The sequence below is a fragment of the Ovis canadensis genome, chromosome 17, assembly GCF_042477335.2.
Source record: "Ovis canadensis isolate MfBH-ARS-UI-01 breed Bighorn chromosome 17, ARS-UI_OviCan_v2, whole genome shotgun sequence".
In the NCBI taxonomy this organism is placed as follows: Eukaryota; Metazoa; Chordata; class Mammalia; order Artiodactyla; family Bovidae; genus Ovis; species Ovis canadensis.
The window spans coordinates 24,691,798-24,716,970 of NC_091261.1; the positions used below are offsets into that span (position 1 = coordinate 24,691,798).

Sequence of the window (25,173 nt, forward strand, 5' to 3'; positions counted from 1 at the left end):
AAATACCCATACGAAACAACCCATCAACTTCTAATGTGCGCTTAGGAGCGTATTAACCGAACTTCTTTTTTCTTGTTTCTCTTTACTGCCTTCCCCTTCCCCACCCTCAGTGTTCTAATGTGCACCTATAACACTTGGGTTTAGAGTCCCAAAAGAGTAAATTCACCTTCTTGGGATGAACTGAAACAAAACTATAATGATACAACATTTTTAAGTAATAAAGCCAAACTTTAAAAGTAAGTTTTAAACATAATTTTCCCAAAAGAAGAATGCTACTATTCCATTACTATTCAATGTGGCCAGGGCAGCTTTGGGTAAGGAGGAAACAAGAATTATGAGAGCATAGGCATGATGATGAAAACACAATTAATACAACAGCTTTAAATGTAAGTTAAAGTACATGGGCTGAGGGGAGAGAAGTGGGTAGTTAAGCTAAGGTTGGATTATGAAAAGCCTTGACTGTATACACTAAAAACTTAAGACATTATCCTAAAGCAAAGAGTAATCTTTCCAAATACCGAAGTTTCAGAACCCTGAATCCTCTGAGGAACAACTTAAATAACCAAAGCCATCTATGCTTAACAACTCCAATTAGTAGGCACAAAATATTCAAGGCAGACCTTTCCAGCACAATTCTAATGTAAAATTCACCAATGTGGTTATAAACTAAAAAAAAAATTTGCTTTACCTCAGCACTGATTCATGTCTTAATTCTGTATTTTAGAGCCATATAAGACAAGCCGAACTCTTTGCTCCTCTATTAAGACCTTTCAAAATTTTTGAGGACATTTCGAAAGGGCTACCTTTTGCCCATTTCTTTGCCTTTTATCTTTTCTGTCCTTTTACCAACAACTCCAGCCCCTTGAAAAAATACTGATCAATGCTGAGCACTGAACTGAACATACTTGAGATGCAGTAAGAACAGAGTGTCTAATTATTTCCCTCCTCTGAACACTTAAGCCAGCAGTTTCTAAGATTCATACACCCATAAAACTTTTAAAAAAGGAAAACAGAAAAAACAAAAATAACAGAAATTTACAAGGTTTTCACCTTTCTTAGTATGCTCTATTTAGGGGCTTTTAAAATAGCTATCATGTGTCATTACTGCAATTTCACAAAAGGACATTTTAATCTTGCCTAAAATAAAACATCAGCTCAAAATGGACTTATAAACTAAATAAATATAGAGTTCTGAGATAGGAGAGAGCACTTAAGTTTTCTCAGACCTCTACCATCTCCGACTTTATCAGGGACTAGCATGAGCCCATGGGCCAGTATTTATGACCCAGCAGGTTAACCACATGTCTCACGTCTGTGCCACCAGAGTTTCTTTTTTAAAAACCCATGTAGAGGACTTTACATCCATCTCTGTTAAATGCCAACTTTTGAATTCTTAAACTTCCCAAGCTGATTCTTTCATCTTTAACAAATACTTTGTATCATAAATTTGATTAGGAAGTCCTAGGTTCTACATCTGGGAAACTGTTCAGGCTGAGTGCAAACCAGCAAACTGAGTTCCTTGACAATACAAGTACAAAAGCAAAATACAAATGAAAGTTAGTAAAGAATTAAGAATTATTTCAAAAACATCTCAAAACACATACCATTCCCTTTGCATTTTGCTAAGACCCACATAGATTTTTACTTCCTTCTTTGGAGGTAAACTCTTTTCAACATCAGCCTTAATTCGACGAAGGAGGAATGGACGCAAAACCTTAAAAGAGCAGAAAGAAATGGAGATGACCTTATCGGTAACATAAGTAATATTTCAGGATCTCAAAAGCGTCCATTAAATACACAGAAATGTGCCTTCTTGAATATCAAAAGATTCTTAGGACTTCTCCCTTCCAAATGCATAATTTATTATTACAGACTTCCTAAAGAGTATGTTAAGATGACTGTTCAATATAGTAAGTAAACACTTGATACACTTGTCATAAAGTGTAAAAAACAATAGTAAATTTTAAAGATGATATTTTCAACATTCACTGCCTTTCAAATTTAAAACTATTTAAGAAAAGGCTATGTCCATATTATGTCGTCATCGTGGTTACTGTTCCCTAATTTTTCTTATGGAAGCAGACAAATATAAAGTATACACACTGTAAATATGTAGCTCAATACATTTTAATCAAGTAAACATAGCCATGTAACCATCTTCTAGATAAACAGAACATCCCATAAGTCCTTCTCTAACCTTCCCAGGATCCCACATATTCCCAAAGGTAAGCAATATTCAGTTTTTAATGTCATACATCAGTTTTGATGGTTTTTAACTTTATTTATATACAAAGATTCATAGTATATGCCCAATTTATATCGGTTTCTTTTACACAATATTATATTTGTGAGACATTCCCTGTTGTATATAGGTAATTAATTTTCATAAAATAATTGTAAGACAGCTATAAAGCAAAAGATATCCTTTTATTTTTATCTTCCTTTGTTCTATTTATCACTAGCTTATAAAAATGTGATCAAACAACAAAAGTTGATGAGAAAAACAATAAGCAACACTCGAATATCATCACATAAGGAAGCTTAGTGGAGCCCAAACAAAAGCTGGCACCAACTGCCAGCCATGTGAGCAAGGACCTTCAGCCCCCCTGGCCCTCTTCCAGAACTATCCATGTACATGCAGCTGGGTAAATCCAGCAAAGAACTCACTCAGCCAACTCATAAATTTGGGGGTTATTAAAAATATACACAAGTTAGGCTTTGGTGTGGGATTTTTTTGCAACTAAAGAAAACTCATTTAAAGAATTCTCTCATGCCCAAGTACACCATGTGATTGTGAACACACTCTTTCATTACAAGACACAGGAGCTATGGTGGGAATCTCAGGACAGCGCGGGGAGGTAGCTATCGGACCTGTACCCCCTGATTTGAGAAGCATCTTCATGCTGCTAGCTAAATAAAATAAACAAATGCCAAAACCGGTATTCTGTTGTGCTTTACCTACATGTACCTATCTATTTATTAAGCAAAGTCTACACATACATACCCCACAACCCTCTGAACAAGTAAATCTAAATTGAGTGCTCACATGCTTAAATGCCATCTAAAATGAAACAAGGTGTCTAGGAGACCATTATCTTCAAATATGTACAAAATACAATTTCAGTACACAGAATTTTCGAGAACCTTAAAATTAATTTATATACAAATATCTGAACACTCAAAAGTTTTTCAATTTTTCCCCTTAATCAAATATGCACTTTGAGCCAGGCATTACGCTAAGGATACAAAGGCAAATGTAAGACACATCCTGCCTTTGTGCTTACAATCCCAAGGGAAAGCGTTCGTAAGGGGGTCATTTCAGTAGCCTGTGCAAAGTCCCACAATGTTAGAATGTTGGATTATTAAAGACAGGCTAGAGAGGAGTCTCTAGGCTGGCCTCGGCCTGGGTACTCATGGAGAAGGTGACACTGCCACCGAGTCTTGGCTGAAGTATTATTCATAAAGGCAAGAAAGAGAATACTAGATGTGAAAGAAAAGATGAGCAAAGACACTGAAATGAGCACAGTGGTTACAGAAAACTGACAGTGGGTCAGCAATTTTAGCAAAGTAAAGCTTGACTAAGAAGTGAGACAGAAGTTGGAGAACACTATTAACAGAAACATTAACCCTTTGGAGAAGGAGAGATTCTGTCCCACAGGACATGTTTCTAGGGCCTTGAAACATTTCTGACTGTCACAAATGAGGGCATACTACTGGCATAGAGTGAGCAGAAGTGTCCAGGATGCTGCTACTGAACAAGAAAACCACCTTCCCCATCCTCCAGAAACTGCACCAACATGTCAACACAAGTTGAGAAACCCTGAGTTAGGTCATGAAAGGCCTTATATGTCATGCTTACATGCTCTATCCTGCTGGTCAGGGTATTATAACCTGGGGTCTGTTAGAGAAATTTCTGTCTTCCTACCAACTTTCACTTGTGAATCTTCACAGGAAGGAACAAAGCTGTATTTCACAGTAAAAACATCAACTCTGTTCACATTGCACTATTAGCAGTTGCTTGTACACAATCAATTGATTTAAGAACAACAGATGGACCTTTAGCCTTTTGGAAGCAAATCTGTTAGATTCTCCTATGGCAGGTAAACAGAACTAAAGCTTCCAAAACTTGTTCATATTTAAGTTCTTAGGCAACTCTTCTTTCCCCCACTGTATGTTAACCCTAAGGGATTAATTAATTAATTCAATAAGTTAGAATTTCATCCTAGGCTCTAAGACTAAAACTGCCATACATTACCACCTCCTCGCATCGTTAGAATAAGTACTAAAGTGGGCAGATTCAAACAGATTTGACTCTAAAGCCACTGTGCTTTTTGTTAACAGAAAAATAATCTACTAATCTGTATCATTTTTCCCATTAGAAACATGCTTTTTTAACCCTACTCCAAAATACTTACCATATGAAGCCTCTCAACTAGCTTTTGATCCCCAAGGCAATTATTTGTATCAAACCAGGAATCGAAGTCCTAGATTAACAAACAAAAAATACATTAAGATTAACTTTATGTGTGTTCAGTCGCTAAGGCATGTCCAACTCTTTGCGATCCCATGGTCGGCAGCACGCCAAGCCTCCTGGCCTTCACTACCTCCCAGTTTGCTCAAATTCACAGCCATAACAGTAACTGCAAATACCTTATTATGCTAGGTTATATAGCATATAATAACTTCTAAATTAATTTAATATTTGAACTGTGAACTGCAAAAATCATTTAGTTCCTTTTAATGTGTTATTGTTAGCAATTCATTTTAGAATCATGTATTTCCTAAACATCAGGATGACAAGTTTCAAAGTGAAAAGAAAATAATTGGAGACAGTTTTGTAGATATGAAAATCAATATTCCTGAAAAAAAAATATGCTTCAGTTTCAGAAAATCTTAAGTTAAAACCACTTTACAGTTTGCTAAGACCACTCATATACCTTAAACACAAGGTTTCTAGAGCAATGTCAATTTTCGTTAAACTTACTAAAAGTAAAATTGAGAATACTGACATTTCATTAGTATTTGGGTAGGATTTGAAAAGGACAGTTTCCCTAGCTTTACCTCTTTAGCATGTTTATTATATACAGCTGGCCCCTGAACAACACAGAGGTTAGGAGCACCAACACTCCATGCAACTGAAAATCCACATGTAACTTATGGTCGGCTTAACCACTGCATATCATGCAGAACTTAGTATTTACTACTGAAAAAAAATCTGTGCATGTGGACCCACCCACTTCTATTGTTCAAGCATTAAAAACAGAACTAAAGTAGCTAGCTGACACTGATTAAATTGCCTTTCAGTAATACAATCTTCTCAAAAAAACTTTAAAACGTAAAAATAATAAAATCTACTCTTAAAATGATCCTTACATAACACACCCAATCAAAATTAACACCTTTTGGGAACTTATTTGAATAAGCTCTTCAAAGCCATACACACACACACACACACACACACACACTCCAGAAATGGGAGCAAAGGTTCAAAAATGAAGTCGAGCCTGACAGAAAACCAAAATTACTAATTGCACAGACTGTTGACATAATGTACATTTTGCTAAATACAACCAAGAGTTCAATTAATTAACCATTTCTATCACCACAAATAACCTATCAAAGGTAAGGATTAGTCTCTATGCTTGTTAGACCATAGAAAATATGGCTAGACAGACGTCACCAAATTTGAAGGCCATCCTGGGAAGAGGCCATCCTGGGGACTTAAAACTCAGGCAACAGAAGTCCCCCAATTCCCTTGGGGAATAACCTGAGCACCACCTTAAGAACTTAAGCAGTCCACCTAGAGCAGTGTCACACCAACGTGACCACCCAATAAGAATGTGAATTTATGACATTCCAGAGAGAACAAGCCATGACTTCAAAAATGAGACTGAAATCAAAGGCACAAAAGTAAATTCTCAGGATGCAAACGAAACTTGGTAGGTTACAGGCAGCTAACTACCTAGAAGTGTGAAAAGTGACGATTATCTCAAGCAGTACGAAAAGGTAGGCCAAATCCTTTAATTTTTCTGGTTTTACCGAGATAAACTGACAGCTCTGGATGAGGTTTGAAGTGTACAGCGCAATGACAATGTTTAAAAAACATCCATCATTTAATACAGATATCCCATTTTTGATAAACAGAAAAAATATTGTGAAGAGAACTTCAGGATTTACTGTTATTTACTTTTAGTCATTATTTACTCTTAACAATCTTCATATCCAACATGCAGCAGTGTTACATTTATCATGCTGCACATCTTAAATACTTAATAATCTTGTAAGTGGAAGATAAATAAGTACAATAAACTCTGCACCCTTTAACTGCCTTCATCCAGTTCTGCTTCTACCCTGGTTCCCACCTCTGGTAACCGAAATTCTCATCTCTTTCTATATAAGTTTGTATGTTTCTTGAAGCAGGCCAGTTCTATTACAAAAATATTAAGTATCGAAAAACTACTCCAACCAGAAAATAGTAAGAAGTACTTACATCAGCTGAATTAAAGACATCTGGTAACAAAAAATTAAGAAGTGACCAAAGTTCATGCAAGTTGTTTTGAAGAGGCGTTCCAGTTAATAATAGTCGATTTGTAGTCTTGAATTCCCTCACTATTTCTGACAACTGAAAGAACCAAATTCATCATTAGAATGAATAGTCTGCATATGGATCAAATTCTAAATGAAGGCACACATGATTTTCAAATCTAAATATCAAATTACCTTGGATTTTTCATTTTTGATCCTGTGAGCTTCATCAATAACTAAGTACCTCCAATTAAATTTTTTGAAAACAGACTTCTCTTTAATAAGCATTTCATAAGAAGTTACACATACATCCCATTCTCCTGGTAATAAAACATCTCTGACAAAAGCAGCCTGTTTAACAAAAGAAAAAAAATTATATCATGCAGAAATAAACTATACATTAAATTTATTGATAACAAGAGCATAGGCGGGGGGCAGGAGGGGGGGCGGAATACTAAAAAAGAATTAAGAGTTACCTATAGTACACAAGCAGCTACAACTAGCTCAAAGTAACTTCATTAATCCTATGTCACAGCCATGTAATAAATAACTGACAAAATTATTTGGTGCAAAAGTTGATAGACGAATTCTTAAAATGTCTTCTTTCCACAATTCCACTAAGTGTTGAAATTTTTTGGACACAGGTTTAGAAAAGGATAAAGAGTTTTCTGACATAAAGATAGATAAGGACTAAGGACTAGTTTGCAGTAAGCATTTTCATTCATTTTAAGTTTACAGATCTTTTAAGACATTGCTATGAATTTTCTCATTTTACAGGTGAAGAAACTAAAGCAAAGACTGGTTAAACCACTGGGTTTCAGGATTCTGAAACTTAAAATACCCGAAGTAGCTAAAAAGGGAGAAAAGAAATCTAGAGTCATACTGATAGCGGAATGAAGGGAAAACAAAACTTAATACACAGTCCTTCAATACAGTATGAGTCCATTTTTTAATCCAAATTTTATATTCTTCATAGTGACAATTATTTCCATTGTTGGTGGTGCTATTTTAGTCGCTAAGTTGCCTGATTTTGTGACTCCATGGACTGTAACCCACAAGGCTCCTCTGTCCACAGGATCTCCAAGGCAAGAATATGGAGTGGGTTGCCATTTCCTTCTCCAGGGCATCTTCCTGACTCAAGGATCAACCCATGTCTCCTGCATAGACAGGCAGATTCTTTACCACTGTGCCACTAGGGAAGCCCTCATTATTTCCATTTCCTCTCCCCAAAAGGATGTATCAACTGATCAATATTTTAACTTATTTTGATAGATATGATACCAACTTGTCAAGTTACTATTTACATTTCTACTACTTACATTATTATGAAGAAATTGCTCTAGAATGGGAATAAAGCCTTCAATTTTATAACCACCCCCTAAAAGCAGGCGGAACAAACTATATTCTTATAGCTTTCTACAGTCTACAATTCCTTTTTCCCCAGTATGAATCTTAGCCATCAAGATAATATTCCACTTACAAATTACTAATATTTATGAAGACCAGGCTTATTATTGGGACCCTTTCTCTTCTTTTATCCCTCCTCTAGTTATCCCCTTTCCCCAAACCTAAATTCAAATTCTTTTAATATCAACAATGTAACAAAATATGAGAAACTTACCCTCTGTTCTTTATCGCCTATTAAACAAACAGACCTAAGTGTTGGTACCCATCTCTTGAATTCACTCATCCAGTTGTGTAACGTAGACTTAGGCACCAAAACCATGTGAGGACCAGGAATGTTTCGATAGTGTTTCATGTACCCAAGAAGAGAAATTGTTTGAAGCGTCTTTCCCAGGCCCTGAAAGAGACAATAACCACAACGCTATGAAGCACGGAACAAAACAGACTCCCGTATTTATTATTTCCTGACTGGTACAGAAACATTTAAAAGAAAAGCTGTATATACGCCTAACAAATAGCAGAAACTTGACCTGTGTCAAGTGGACAATGTTACGGCATTTAACCTTCACCAGTCTGTGAAGGATGTACCATTACCAACCCCCCAAAGCTCAGATATAAGCTTTCCCAGGGTCACCCAGCAGAGCTAGAAAAAGAACCAATTTCTTCTGACTCCATTACTTTCTCCAAGCAATTGTCTTAGCACCGTAGCTATACAGAAACTTAGAACATTCACTATATAACTAGTAAATAGTAAACAAGATACAATGTTTTACAAGATAGAACGGTACAAGGTGCCATCACAGAGAAAATATTTACTGATGAGGTCCAACTAATCCCCCGTGTCTCAGAGAAGTGGGGGGAGTGAGGGGAGATGGCCAAATCATATTAGAAAAGTCAACCAAAGGCATGCTTCTCAAAACGTAGTATTTTAAAGTTTATTACACTTTCATAGATAATAATTCCTCACAACTGAAGTATAGATATAGATTCCACTTAGGCAACTAAAGTGAGCTCATTATTAGTCTGACACAGGATTAGCTTGCTAACAGTCTACAGTATAATCAATAAACTATATCTTACAAGTCTTAACTTTTATAAACCTAAACGGTATACAAGGTTTTAAATTATAAAACGTGGACTTCTACAAAAGCTATCAAACACATACCATTTCATCTGCAAGGATACCATTGATGCCATTCTCATACAAAGAAATGAGCCAATTTAATCCTCGGACTTGATAATCTCTCAGTTTACCCCATTTGACATCTAAGAACAAAAGAAAAATGACATGCACATTTTAAAGACAAGAATACAGGTGGGCAGCCCCTCCTTCATTTGACACTCAGAGGTTTAACTTGGGCCTATACACGTTTATTTTGACTGTGCCTTCTTCATTAGATTTTAAGAACGGGAATGTGGCAAGTTCCAAGTCAGGAAAGGTAGCTGCTGTGGTGTGGGGTAGAGAAGGAGCAGATGGATATGGAAGACAAGAAACACGACAGAAGGGGGAAGGCATCTGAGGCCCCCAGCCGCTCAGTCCTTATGTTACCATGTATCGGTTCTAGAGACTCTCCGGCCTATTTCCTTTCTCAAAGTCAGCGCAAGTGTTTCTAACCAAGAGTTTTCACCTTCCCTGATGACCAAAACAGAGGTTTGCTGGGGCCTGTGTTTTTCTCTTAACAAAGGGGAAATAAATAAAAATTATTAATAAAAGATTGTTTTTCCTTTACCCTTCCTTACTTTGCTTTTCCAAGAGATCCTACAAAAAGAAATGGTATCTTTCAGGGTTTACATTTCCCATCCCAGAATAATTACTAAGTATATGGATCACAAATAACCCAACTTAAAAAAAAAATACATGTATATTCTATATTCCATCCCTTTTGAAAACACTGCTCTGAGACGAAATGTTAGTCAACACTAGGAAAACTGGTTACACTGTAAGAATGTGAGAAAGAGTCAACTCAAATACTTCAAATTTCCTTTCTCTCTGCACCACAAATCTGGCTCTGGCCTCTAGCTTCATAATAAGAAGTGAAAACTGGGTACTCTGTAGCCAACAGAAAAAAAAAAATCTGGAGATACGCACTTTAACCAGACTAATGCATTTCTAACCAGATCCTACCCTCCTTGAAGTTTAGTCTGCTAAGAGTTCAAGATGACAGTTAATTATTAAAACATCCAATCCAAATTATAAACCCTGTACTACTATAAATTTTTCTTTTGCTCACAACCACTATGATCGTACAAACTTGTCATCAAGTGAGAAAGAGAAAGATCAGGGAAAAAAAATTACTGGGCTCAGTAAAAAAACTGTGCCACCAGACAACCAAGATTATACATGCACGCATGCTACGTCGCTTCAGTCATATCCGACTCTGCAACTTCACGGACTGCAGCCTGACACGGCTACATGGACTGTCCTCTGTCCATGGGACTCTCCAGGCAAGAATACCAGAGTGGTTGCCATGACCTCCTCCAGGGGATCTCCTGACCCAGGGATCGAACCCATGGGTCAGTCTCTAGCACTGGCAGGCAGACTCTTTACCACTAATGCCACTTGGGAAACCCAAGATTATACATAAGTAAAACCTAAACCTGGTTAACCATGTTTTCTTTTGGAAAACCATTTATAAACTTTAAAACAAAGACAAAATCAGGAGATGAGTAACAAAAAGTCTTTAATAACTACCTTTTCCTACACATCTTTCTTCTCTAGGGCAAATATATGGCAAATTCCATTCCCATTTTTACATATACATTCAGGAAACATCAAGCACAATGGTGATTTATGCCCTTTTGAAATACAGCATCACTATCATAATGATATACTATCACTTCTAGCCAAAAAAGTATCTGAAGTTCATTTCACAATCAATAAATTTCAAAGATTACTTAAAATTCCCTTTATAAATTATAGCCAAGAAAAACCCCAACATTAACCAAAGGCTACAAGTGGATGTTTTAAAGATTAAGTAATTAAATATATATAACATACATGATGGAGAGTCTTCAAACCGAGTGCAAACATTGGTTGCTTTGGAGCTTTCTGTTAATAATTCTTCATCTTCTTCTTGCTCTGTTCTTCGGTGTCGATAGCTGCCAAGTGTAAAATAAAATCAAGCGATCTGAGTCTTGGCTTTAATTACCAGCTTTCAACATAGTAGTCAAGAGGCTGACCAATATTTCACAGTATCTTAAGAGGCATGTAAATTAAGACTATAGAGTAATACCTTAGGTTAACCAGAACCTGATAAACATAAATGTGATAATCTAATTTCAATGAAGTATGCAGTAAGAAAAACCTCATAGTTTATATTTTAATGTGAAGTATTTTGCTCCCACTCCAAAAATAGTTCCCCCAGAAATCACATTTTAAAAACTACAACTTTCACCAAAAGCTGCAGAATTTGCAGAACAGAGACTTAGGGCTTAAGGCAATGACTCTTTAACTAGAGATTCATCAGAATTACTTGAAGCTTTTTAAATATACATGCCCAGATTTTACATCCCAACCGAGTCAGATACAGTCTCTTAAAAACTAATTTTTTGTAGGTATAATATTGCCAGATTTCTTAATCTCTAAAGGACTCAGGTTAGTAAAACTACTTACTCCCCAGTTTTCAAGTTTCCACTTATACCTATATACTTTCAACAAATACTTTCATTTAAATTAGAAAACAGTAGATTATATTCCACTCTTGTGATCTCTATATCTAAATTATTGCTTGATTTCTATTAAAACAACATGCTTTGTGGGAAAGATAATCAGCCTTCCCAGAAAGAGAAACATTCCTCAGAAATGAAAGTGAAGGCAATAAAAATCCAAGGATTTTTTTTTTTTAGTAGTTTTTTATTTTTTCATATTTATCTGGCCGCACCGGATCTTGGCTGTGGCATGTAGGATCTCTGATCTTTGCTGTGACACGCAAACTCTTAGTGCGGCATATGGGATCTAGTTTCCTGACCAGGAGTGGACCCCAGGCCCTCTGTACCAGGGGTGTGGAGTCTTGGCCACTGGACTACCTGGGAAGTCCCTTCTTGCTGGTCATATGTGTTTACTTCTTGTGTTTCTCTGCATTCCAATCTTACGAAAACTTAATTCAAAAATCTACCCCTCAACCCCAAGTTACTCTCCATAAACCAAGAGAGAAACTTAACTTTGCTCTTTTTTTTAAAAATAAAATCTCCTTCATAATATACTATCAAGATGACTGATTATTATGGTTGTTAAACTAAAGATAAAAGTTGGCATATGCTTTGTTACTTCAATTAATGGTTACTTTCAAGCAACGAGGTTGCCCTAAATTCATTATTACTAACCAAACATCTTAGTTAGGGCTTCCCTCATGGCTCAGTTGGTAAAGAATACGCCTGCAATGCAGGAGACCCAGGTTCGAGTCCTAGGTTGGGAAGATCCCCTGGAGAAGGAAATGGCAACCCTCTCCAGCATTCTTGCCTGGAAAACCCCATGGACAGAAAGGAGCCTGGCAGGCTACAGTTCATACGATCCCAAGAGTAGGACACAACTTAGCAACTAAACCACCACCAAACATCTTAAGTTATCCAACCAGCACAAATTCTAAGAAAGAATCTATAAATTCAACATGTAAGAATTACTTTACAAATTTTGCACCACCACCTAACAATGGCATCATACAACTTGACATTTCCTTTTATATAAAGAAACTAAGTTTATAACAAAAATTTTAAGTAGACTACCATGACATAAATCATCATACTATCTATAAACAAGCACAGACTTCAGATAACAGCAGTACTCTCAATCCACGTATGTGGTTTAGGAGACTAGAGAATGCCCCAAGTCAGATCTAAGTTCAAAGTCAGATTATTCTAATTCCTTCTATTATGATATTAAGTAGGCCACTTAACCTTTGCGTTTGTTTCCACTCCAAGGAGAAGGTAACATCTGAATTCGATACTCAATCTATATAAAAATAAAGCATTATGCCTATTTTTATTTATTTATACATGTATGGCTATATCCTGCCAAGCCAACTGGGCCAAATAAGTAACAGCACTATAACTATTTTTTTAATAAAATGATTTTGTGCTTCTAATGAAGACTATCTAAAATAAGTCTGGTTCAGCTGTTAAGTATCAACTATTACTCACTCGCCAACTGATAGCAAGTTCTGTTTCTCATCCTTTTTTATTCGTGGGCGCCCTGGTTTCATCTTCAAAGGTGAGGTTGGAGTCTTCTGAGCAGCAGGCTGAATGAAATGTGCAAACAGTTCTGTCTGCTTTAATAAATACTCAAACCTATTTGCCCGGTCAGTTTGCTGGAAGAAATATGAAAACACATTTTATCAAAGTATCAATACAAATTCAGAAATCAAAATTTCAATGTCTCCATACAACAATCTCAGCAATAAAAAGGACCTCCTGCTACATGCAACAACATAGATGAGATTCAAAAGTATGATACTATGTGAAAGCAAGCAAGCATGCAACTACACACTATACGACCCAAATTCCAAACAGTGATTTTCTACATGAAATTCTACGTAGTGATTTCTCAGAAAGGGGAGCTGAAGTGTCAGGGATGAGAGCAGGAGCAAATGTCCGGGGGATGACAGAACTGTTCTACATTGTGACTGTACGGTGTCTAAACGGCCTCAACTCTTTGCCAAAACTCACTGAATTAAAAACATAAAACTACTGTGTGTCAGTGATACTTGAATGTAGTTGAAAAAATATCAAATAAAAAAATAAAGACACTGCAATACAGGTATACTTATTCAGAAGAGGGAAAAATGTTGTGACAAATTTTAAAAAGCTATCAGGCTTGAAAAACATCTATTAAGTTCATGAAATATTCATTAACCCTATGTAGTTCTTAATACCATTTCTTATTTTTATATCTAACATCTGCGGCTTTGAGTGTTTCCTATTATCACACAAAAAGAACAGAAGACCAAAAAAACTTAAGACCTTGAAATCAAGTTCTTATAAAAATGAACAATAGAAATCTACAGCCTTTAGACAACAGATTTTTTACAGACACATCAATACTTTGATTTTAAATAAGGAGAAACAAGAAGACAAGAGTTCAATAAACAGAGAAGCCTGTTACTCAGTATCTCTACCCATAAATGTTTAAAATGTCAACTTTACAATGAATCACAAAACATTTTACCTAGCAAACACCAGAGGTAGTCTAATGTGCTTTTTAAATGAAAACATAATTTCTAAACATCACACCAGTGTAAAACAGAAGCCCAATTTGACACTGAAGGCACACGGTGACCACACCTCTCTAGTGCTCAAGATCCTTTAATGGTTCTAGATGTCAAACTGTGGTTCATGATCCATTAGATCAGAAATATCCAAAATCTTTGTTATCTTCTACAAGGTCAAGTCTGAGACTACTACCTTAAAGAACGAAGTATAAACTTCACGGAAGCTCTACAGAAGATTTCATAATTTCCAAAATTCTCTCACTGATTCTCTCACTGACTTACCTATGAATAGGATCTAACAGATGATAAGGAGTCTGCTCAGAAGAAAACTGCTTGTCAAGGTCTTAATTTTGAAAAAGGAAATTAAAGCAGGAGACTGAAAAATTTGTAGGAAGTGAGAAAAAAATTGCAATAAAGGGAGCTGTGGAGATGAGAAGCATTGTAAAGAACCACTGAAAACCTCCATTATATAATCAGATCAGTGTCATAGACTTTACAAAAACACAGATCAGAAAGAAGCTAGATCGTGAGAAACGAGCCAAATGAAGATGCCAATGAAATAATTCATGTAACGGAAGAATAATGAACTAGAGTGGCGGGTAAAAGATAAAAAAAATATTTATGAAGTTAAATCTGCCAAGAGTATGACACACTGTTATAAACAGCTTGGGTATTTATTAAGAAAATTTTTCATTCATTGAGAGAACACTAAATAACTGTGTGGGAAACAGATAATGAATTCAACTTCGGATACTCCTAAATAAGACTTACCAAAGGGATTTAAATGTTCAACAAGCAAATGAAAATACAATGATTGGAGGCATCTGAGCTAGAGATAAATATTCAGAAGAACTCATTTAAAAGTGGCAGATGAAAACCAGTGACAAGGCTAACTGTCCAAGAACAAATATTCAAAATGTAATGAAGGACAAATGAATAATCAAATAAATAAGGTATCATCAAAGCAAAAAGGTCTCTCAAGGCAAGAAAAAAATTTGTGGAGTGGCCAATGGGGTCAAATACAAGTATGAATAAGGAGAGTGAAACTAAAACTAAGCCAAAGAATTGTCCATTAAGGTTACTAGTACATCACTTCTCAGCCTTTTGGCTAAGATCAAGTAGAGAATCACTAATATAGTGTTAATGACAGAATCTAAGTTGTGAAGGTTTAGAAGAATGAATGGGAAAAGTAAAAATGGAAAAACATCTTTTCTTCAAATAAGAGTGACAGCAAAGAAAGGTGACAGGATAGTTACAGATGTACACAAAATGTATATATACAAAGCACAATAGAAATCATATAGAGTAATACATCACTTATACTTTACATATTACAATATATATTATGCACATTATATATGTGTATACAGATACATATATGCAAACTTTCAGGACTTTGAAGCCATTTTAGAAATTTCAGAAATATTTGCTGATATTGATGAGAAAGTCAAAGAACAAGGGGAAAGTAATACTTGTTAAAATCAGTATTCTATGTGCCAGATACTATTCTGGATGCTGAAGACAGAGACTAAGACACTGTTTCCACTCTTAAGGAGGATACTGTATTGTGCAGTGATGATATTCTTACACTTTTACTTTTTAAGATTTAAAAAAAATTAAGTAAGTTTAATCTATATAAAGCACACAGAACAAGGCCCAGTACATACTATTCATTCACTGTTAGTCATTATTATTTAATCTAAACTTAAATTCAAAGCTTTTTGTAGGTACTGGTTAACTCATGGTAAAATAAAAGATTCCCAAGAGGATGTGAAATGTGAGCTGGATCTTTTGCAAGTATAATATTCATATTCTCTTTGGTAGGGCAAGAAATATTACTATATATTTTTGTATTATATATTGTATGCATATGTGCATGAGAGCGTGCTCAGTTGCTTCAGTCATGTCAGACTCTGCAACCCTGTGGTCTGTCGGCTCCTCTGTCCATGAGATTCTCCAGGCAAGATCACCAGAGTGGGTTGCCATGCTCTCTTCCAGGGGATGTTCCCTAATCAGCAATCGAATCTGTGTCTCCTGCATTGCAGATAGATTCTTTACCCACTGAACCACCTGGGAAGCTCATTATATATTGTATATGTTATTATAAATTATACATGCATTACTCGCTTTATAAACAGAGTACAATGCTAGACAGATGCAGAATAAACACATCTTGAATAGTTATTTCTCTGGTCTTTTAACTCATCTCACTCCCAATGCTAAATCTAAAAAGGAGTATTAATATAATCCACATATTTACATATTACGTGAATTCATGAAATACATCTGCATTTGCTTTAATCAAGTAAGTCGAGTAAGATTAAAAAAAGTTACAGTACTCCATGTTACACGTATTAGATATCTGTGCCTCAACTTTAGTAAATTTAATCACCTAATAAAAAGCTATTATGACTCTATTCATATACCTAGAACATACCATTTTTTCTTCATAGGTGGGATCTGGTTCTTGGATTTCTTTTTGCTTTCCAGGAGATGCATTGTCAAATACTTCCTGGTAAGAGGGAAAAACCACGGTTTGTTCTTCAAGAAGACTCAACATATCATTATTACACTGATTTCAGCCCAAAACACATTCAAAGTAATACACTCCTGTCCTGAACTTCCTAGATACCTAAATGGCTGCCATCCTATCTGATAGGAAACCTTGACGCAAAATACGACAATAATAACAATTCACTTAACCCTAATACATAAACCTCATGCCCACCGCCAAGATTAAAGCACAAGGTTATTATCTCCAATGTCCTAGAACAAAAATACTTAAATCTGTTTTCTTTTCTAATCAAAAATTATAAAGCCAAATTGAACAATATAAACTGTGAAGTTTTAATAAAACTGCAGTATCTACTGTATCTACTGTAGTACTACCCAAATGTATACCTGGGAAGTCACAGTCACCCTGATTTCCATCTTCTAAAACATTAAAAAAATTCATCATGCACCCTAAAGTGAATACTTTAACTACAGTTTTATTCCTTGATAATCAAGGTAATCAACTGATAATAAATGTGCTATTTTTAAAATTTATTCACCCTGACATTCAGAAAATCACAAAAACCAAAAAAACAGCACCAACTTCACTGCAAAGTTCGCTCATCCATTAAAAGAACACAAGAACAGCTGGTGAGAAGTACAATTTTCATTAAACATGTAGTGATCTGTGGTGCTACATACTGTAACAAAGTTCAGTTCAGCTCAGTTCAGTCGCTCAGTCACGTCCAACTCTTTGCGACCCCACGAACTGCAGCACGCCAGGCCTCCCTATCCATCACCAATTCCCAGAGTTCACTCAGACTCACGTCCATCGAGTCAGTGATGCCATCCAGCCATCTTATCCTCTGTCGTCCCCTTCTCCTCCTGTCCCCAATCCCTCCCAGAATCAGAGTCTTTTCCAGTGAGTCAACTTTTCGCCATGAGGTGGCCAAGGTACTGGAGTTTCAGCTTTAGCATCATTCCTTCCAAAGAAATCCCACTGCTGAACTCCTTCAGAATGGACTGGTTAGATCTCTTACCTATGATTAAAAAGCTGAGGGGATGGGCCTGGTACAGCACTAATATAAGAGATCAAATGACCCAGATTCAAGTCTATCTTCAGTGCTAAGACCTTTACAAACTTGTATAACCTTAAGCTCATCACAATCTCTGGTCTCCAGAGTAAAAGTGACAAAGCCACCTACCTAGAATTCACAAAATGGTACTGGGATACCATGAAAAGCCGAATATATCCTAAAAAGAGTCAAGATGTGCTTTCCAATAGCAGTCATTAATTTCTTTCACAGTCTTAACTAAAACAGGCAAAAGATTTGGGTTTAGGACTCTTAAGGTCATATGGCTATTGGTATATAGTGTACCTACCTATCAGTCCAGGTAGGTATGAGAAATGAGAATGAACCAAGACAGGCCCCATTCAGGTTGCCAAAAAGATCATACTAATTAAAAAATGTGACTGCTCCCATGACCTACCAATACCAAGCAAAAAAAAAAAAAGAAATAACCTAATACATAGGAAAGCTAACTAATGTTCCTAGGAAAGTGGGCTTTGTCAGAAAATAAATGATTTTGGAAAAATGCAGCTTAAAAACAAACAAACAAAAAACCATACTATAATATGAAGGAAAAAAACAAAAACTAGTCAGTGAAAAGACTGGTAAAAGATAAAATCACTGATGTTACTATCCTGAGAAAAGGAAAAATAATGAAGCCATTTTTCAATAAATGAAATTGTTAAACAACACATTTTTGGTAAAAATATGACAGGGAAAGATATTCGGGGAAGGGTCAGCTTCAGAGCCAGATGTGGGTTCTATCACAGATTCTACTTACAAGAAGACTCAATTTCCCCATCTGGCAAAAATACTACTGACAGTCAGCCGGTACTTGTTACAACATTACTGTTCATAGTTAAACTCTAATTCCACTTCACCTTAAAAACAGCAACTGAAAGGCAAAACATTTAGTTTAGGCTTTAAATTATTCCGCTTTCTGATATTTCCTTAACACTTCTAGTGAGACTGAGACTTTGGCTGCTACTCCAAAATTCGAATGATAGCCTCTTTTGAGAGGCTGACAACAGTGGACAGCAATTTGCAAAGAAGCGCGGTTCGTGCTCAGTCGCTTCAGCTTTGTCTGACTCTGCCACCTCGCCAGGCTCTTTGTAGCGCGCCAGGCTCTTCCGTCCATGGGATTCTTCAGGCAAGAACACTGGAGTGGGTTGCCATGCCTCCCCTCCAGGGGATCTTCCCAACCCAGGGATCGAACCCGCGTCTCTTTTGTCTCTTGCACTGGCAGGCGGGTTCTTTACCGCTAGCGCCACCTGGGAAGCCCTGAGAACTGCGTATTTAACACAACTGCTTTCAGTGTCAAACTTTCAAAGCCCCTTAAACAAGGAAGCGGGAATCCAAGTTAACCCTAGCAATTCAAAACAATCATTTAAAACCTAAAGAAAAAGAAAACAAGCAACACTGACATGAACTGAAAACAAATTTCAAGTCGCTGAAAGCTATAGAATACCAGAGGTCCTATTCCACCAAAACCCACCCTTACCTTTAAAGTTCTTTCAAAAACTAATAACACGTTACCTCACCCTAGATAAGGCCGCTAGTTACACAGAGTAGGACTCCACTGAACTGACTTATGACCTAGTACAGCACCCAAATAAAACTACTGAGCCAAATGCTCTATGGTAAACTGCCCTACCATTTCCTTATCGTGTTAATTCTGCAGCAACATTCCCTTTCAGAGCAGTATTACCTTTGCTCAATCTATCCAAGGATGGAAAAATTCCAGAAATCTCTGGGTTGCGACTATAAAATATCTCAAAACAGATCGAAGGCCAAGAATAAAATTGGAAGAAGCAAGCAACACTTTGTTCCCAGACATCGCAAAACCTTGGAGCACACCCAAAAGACCCGCCTGGCAGTTCCCCAATCTCTCCACCCTCGCAGTACTGTTACCATTCCCTGACCCACCAGCCCCAGCCCAGAAGGTAGGGAGCCATAGAGAACGGTACCAATTTTCAAAATAAGGCCAAGGCCCCCAAAGAGGAAATGCGCTGGTCTGTAAGCAAACTAACCGCCCCTCACTCACTAATTCATTCATCCATCCATCCATCACTCCCCCCACAAAATGAAATGGGGGTTCAAGACAGCTGCTGCCGCCTTGGTCGCTTCCCTTCCCCACGGAACAGTGCCTGGGAGGAGCCTCCTCTCCCTCCGAGGGAGCAGCTGTGCCCCGCTTATCCCCACTGCGCCCTCGGCCATCCAGCCCTCGCCATTGTTTCTGCGAAACAGATACCGCCCCCGCAAAGAACGGGATGAAGAAAAGGAGGCCCAAGCCCTCGGATGCGCTGCTTTTAAATGCCTTCCCCACCCCGCCTGTCTACCCCCGTACCTAGAGGGAAATTTCCCTCGCCCTCTCCCCAAGTTTAGCGGAAAGTAAAATCGAGATTCAGAGATGAGCGAGGGAATTATGGGAGTCCAGCTTAAAAAAAAAAAAAAAGGGTAGATCTTCACTCGGCCTCAGTAATCAAGAACATGTGTCTAATAAGAGCGTTCGAGGATTTGGCAAGGTTCGCCAAAGAGACAAATAATATAAACGTGAAGTGCCAGAAATCCACTTGAGGTTGCCTGGATTGCTTACGCGCAAGGGTGAGAGCATCATTTCCGACCCAAACGGTCTGAGGCCGTGTTGGAGTGCGAAGGGGTGAAGTTTGGCTCTGCGTCTCATCACTAGTACAGAGGCGAGGGAACCAGTTCCTCCTCCCCATCCTGCCCTCTTTCCACACCACGAGCCGCCCTCACCTCCATCTCCGAGTCCGCGGGGCCGGCGCTGGCCACGGAGGGAGCCGCCTGGGCTGCGACGCCCTCGGGGCCGCCTTTGTTGCTGCTGTTGCTCCCGCTGCCGGCGGCCGAGGCTGCGGGCTTGGAAGGCGCGCTCTCGGGAGGCGGGGGTGGCGGAGGGTCGGCCGCGGACGACATGATGTTCCGTCTGCGTCACCCGCTGCTGCCAGAGGCCGGGTCCGGCAGGGAGGAGGAGGAGGAGGCCTAGGCCTGGGTGGCTGCGTCGCAACGAGCAGATGGAGAAGCGAGAGGACTACCCGAAAGCCCCCTGCGCCGCGGCTCGGCGACGAGCCCAAACCAGGCCCAGCAACCTCCCCCTCTGGTCGCCCTCCTCTTCCGCGGGGCTCCGGGTTCGACCGGCGCTTTACCCCACGGCGGGAATCACGTCGACGAGAGTGGGCGGGGCCACTCGGGTCACTGAGGTCAGGGAAGGCGGGCTGATTCACAGGAGGGCGGAGGGTTGAGGGAAAAAGAAAGGAAAGCAAAGGAGGGACAGAGACTGGGAACTGGCTTAGCTGCCTCCTCTTCTTCCTCTGGTAGATATCATCTATCTCGCCAGCACTCAGGTCTGCTACCTACGCCACCGACTACCAACACTCGCGAGATTGATAGTTGGCTACATGACTGGGCTCCGAGTGCGCATGCGCATTCTCCCCTCTTTGCCCTGGGCCACGCCTCCTTCGAGGCCCCAGAGAGCTCTTGGGTAAGGAATGGGCGGGGCCTCGAGGGAGAGATTGGAGACGTAGGTTTGTGCGTCGGCTTCCCGGCATGACGCGAGCGCTATCTTCCAGGCGTTCTTAACGGCTCAGGGTCCACCGGCGCCTGGTCTTCTCTGCTTGGCAGGGATCTGCGGCACTTCCAGAAAACTTGCCCAGGTTTTGCGCCGCCTACTGCAGTATAGAGGCCTGTGCAGGCCTTAACACTTTCGCTGCCGCCGCTCATAGGTGTGACGCCAATGTGTTGAAGATGGTTTAGTTATCCCAGTTGACGTCTCTTAGGTTTTGTTGTCTAAACAAAAGGGCCCGTTAGTGTAATATTTTTTTGTCTACACGTTAGCTATAAGAATCATTTCTAAATTCCTTCTACTTCTCTTACAGAGTTAAACGATATTTTCTCTGAATTTACGTGCTAAACATAAGCAAACTGCCCATCACCATGTGAATGAGAGTCATAGATAAGAGTCATAGATAATCGGTAGATAAGAGAGGCCATGGGCTGTATCTTTTGCTAAACCACTAAATATTAAAATGTACAGACTGCTGTGCATTTCTTTCTCCTTAAGAAATACTTCGAATAATTTCCAGTGGTTACGCCTTCCACTGTCCTCAACATAGCCTGTGGGTCTTGCGCACGGATCTGCTGCAGGTTATCAAGAACATCGTGTTCTACTCAATAGAAAATCGTACTGCTGTGAATTGTTATCTGCCCTGCACAGGCTCTTATTCATCTTTGTATCCCCATATCCAGTATTCTATCAGTATGTATTGAATAGCGGAGACACACTTTTCAAGAGTTAAGATTTGAGCAAACTTGATTATGTTGAATTTCAAACAGAAGAGCTCTCCTTTGAATCTATAGCCTGCAAACTTTTAACTGATCAAATGATAATTTTTAAGTTGAGATCTGGAAAAATGCCCCCCAGCCCATTAGAAATACTGTTTGTGAGACTATAAGGAACCATCTAAGGATATATGAACAGAAAAATACACAAATGATGTTTGTTGTGGTCTTCACCTGTTACTGCAAAAAGCCAGCAGTAGTGAGTCCAACATAGAAAGTGTGATTTTAAAGCTGTTGTACACCCACACAGTGAACTATTATTTATCTTCAACAACCATTAATGTAGAAGAGTGTTTATTATATAGTGTTAACTGAAAAAACTTAAGTTGAAAAACATGAATGAAACATTGGAAGGATAATCATAAAAGTATTGAAAGTGATTGTTGTTGGTATATATTTCCTAATTCTTTTTAGTTTGTATTTTTATTTTTTTCTAAAGTGAATCTGTGTATTAGTATATCAAGAAACTTATTTTTTATATTTAAAAAACACTTTTACCAGAAAAGATGATGTGGAAGTAAAAATGTCTAGGGTAACAGACACTGACATACAGACACTGAACAAATACTTATGAACAGATATTTAATATTGACATTAAGAAGAAAGCATATAACATTTATTTAATATTCAGAGTATTTCTTCACTCTACAGGTACATATCTTGGATCTTGGTTTAGAAACCCTAAAAATATACTGAATATGTAAATTGATGAAGGCTGACAATAATTTAAGAAAAACAAGTAGCAAGACAAACAATAAAATTACCTCTAAAATGACACCTGTCTTTCTTAACATAGACATTTATACTATGAGTGAGTTTCTCATGTGAGCATATGAAAGCTGTATGAGAATCCTGTGGAGGTAATTACTTAAAAGAAAGGAGGAAGAGGAAACAGAGTTTTTGAATCCAGTAATCTAACCACAGGGACAGAAAAACATTTTGAGCAAGGTCTAGGAGCAGGGAGGAAGGAAGCGAGAAACTACAGAAAAGACAATGTTTGAAAACTGAGGTATAGGGACATTAACTGAGTGGCAGACAGTAGTGCCCATTAAGTGGCCAAAGGACAAAGGTCTATTGTTCTTCAAATGCTGACAGGCTAAAACTTCCAGCTGGTTCTGAAATTGATAGCATTATATAAGATTAGTGTAGTTAGAGTAGGTTGGAGAGTCAGGCAAGTCTGGAATTTCATGTAGGTGTGAGAACTTAATATTTGTGTGAATTCAGGCAAATTACTTAACTTCTTTGAAGTCAGTCTTTCCCTCATCTTTTTATTATATTATTCAAACTTTATATTTGGATGACATTCTTATAATAATGTTGAAAGAACTATAATAATTATAACTAATCATAAGATAATAGTTATATTAACCTAATTATAACATAATAATGTCATAAGAATTAAATGAGATCGAGTATGCAGGGTGTTTAATACAGTGCCTGGTAGATAACTGAGCTCTGGGTTCAAGTGTTAGGTATTCTGATACTGAAGGATCATAAGCCTAAGGGTCAGAGAAGGATCATCCACTGTGTGTTTTTTTTTTAATAAGGAGGAGGGTAAAGGGAATAGTGTCATGAAAACACTAGAAGGAAATACTTCTTTAAACATGTTCCCAGAAATAAATACTATAATGTAACGTCATGATAGTTTATCTCAAATATGCAAATACCTGTTGTCTACACCGAAAATTCTCTCTACTGGATTTAGTGTGCTAGAACAGTATGTGCTGTGCTGAACAGAGTGGAGCAAACAGATACTTGCCAGAGGACAATCGATGCCAAAGAGCTAGGACTCTTTCAACATTTTGGCCTTGAATGGTAACAAAAAGGATTTTATTAGGTTTATCAAGAACACAGGAGGAATATGCTGAGCCTGTCTTTATCCCATGCTCATTTTATTTTGTGAAAGCCTAGGAAAGTAAGTCTGGTTACTACATGACAACAATGAAACAGTATTGAGTTTGTGAGTATCTTAAGAATGGGCGTTTCCAACACTAGATACCGATGATCACATATACATCTTTTTCAGAATTCTCTTACTTAGGTCATTTGCCACATGAGGGGATTTCAATTAAAGAAAAGTATTAAGTAAAGTTCCAATGCATCTCCCTCATGTTTGGTCACCAGGTCATATCAGTGGGTGACTCTGTGTCTGCTTGGTGTTTGTACATGTATTTATGCCATCATTTAAAATTGCCTTTCCCCCCGCCCCTGCTATTTACAAGTTAAAAATTCAAGTTCTCTGTACATTTCCTCCCTTGTTAAAAAAAAGAAATTTTTTTTCTTCTTACTTGAATGCTTACTTTCATAAAAGGGGAATAGTCTCAAATCTAAGCTTCCATTTCAGAAGCCTAGAAAAAGAAGAGCAAAATAAATTCAAAGTAAGCAGAAGAAAGGAAAAAATAAAGGCAAGAACAGAAATCACTGAAATGAAAATCAGAAAAACTTAGACAAAATAAGACAAGGAACTGGTTCTTGACAGGATAAAATTGACAAAATGTTTGGAAAACTAACAAAGAAAACACAAATCATCAATATTAGGAATTAAACAGAACCCATGGTTACTGACATTGAAAACATCTAAAAGATAAAGGGAATACTACAAACATAAATTTGACAAATACCACTTTTTTGAAAAATAACAGACAATATGAAGTAGATAATTTGAATAGTGTTACAACTATTTAGGAAATTAAATTCATAACCTAAAACTCCCCAAAAGAAATATCCAGAACCAGATGGTTTCATTGGTGATTTCTATATTTCTACACAATTCTACAGAAATTTTATATAATCTCCTCCCCAAATATAGAAAAGGATGCACTTCCCAAATCATTTTACAAAGCTACTGTAACCCTCATACCAAACCAAGGATATTGTATAAGAGAAAATGAAAGACCAATATCTTAATGAATATAGATGTAAATATCCTTAACAAAATATTAACAAATACAATTATGCAATGTGTAAAAAGAACTGTGCAAATATAATTTATTCCAGGGATGAAAAAATAGTTCAATATTTGAAAATTGATGTTATCTGACATATTAACAGGGTAGAGAAGAAAACCCACTTGATTATATCAAGCAATGCAGGAAAAGCATTTGAGAAAGTTTCAACATCTT

The 25,173-nt window shown here is 37.6% G+C and overlaps 1 protein-coding gene across 4 annotated transcripts in view; it reads right to left on the bottom strand.

Moving 5' to 3' along the window:
* Positions 1–21,325, bottom strand: part of SMARCA5 (SNF2 related chromatin remodeling ATPase 5) — a 35,201-nt gene extending 13,876 nt beyond the window's left edge. Inside the window, exons 1-10 of one of the 4 annotated variants that reach the window (XM_069556807.1) lie at positions 20,453–21,325; positions 16,570–16,644; positions 13,066–13,232; positions 10,928–11,028; positions 9,095–9,195; positions 8,147–8,326; positions 6,721–6,876; positions 6,491–6,622; positions 4,416–4,484; positions 1,605–1,714 (exon numbers count right to left, since the gene is read on the bottom strand). In XM_069556807.1, coding sequence (XP_069412908.1) covers positions 1,605–1,714; positions 4,416–4,484; positions 6,491–6,622; positions 6,721–6,876; positions 8,147–8,326; positions 9,095–9,195; positions 10,928–11,028; positions 13,066–13,232; positions 16,570–16,644; positions 20,453–20,629 — 1,268 coding nt within the window. In that variant the 5' untranslated portion in view covers positions 20,630–21,325. Of the gene's footprint in view, positions 1–1,604; positions 1,715–4,415; positions 4,485–6,490; positions 6,623–6,720; positions 6,877–8,146; positions 8,327–9,094; positions 9,196–10,927; positions 11,029–13,065; positions 13,233–16,569; positions 16,645–20,042; positions 20,090–20,452 lie in introns of those variants that run through there. The other 3 variants (XM_069556809.1, XM_069556808.1, XM_069556810.1) reach the window with 3 other exon arrangements.
* Positions 21,326–25,173: the final 3,848 nt, after the last annotated feature.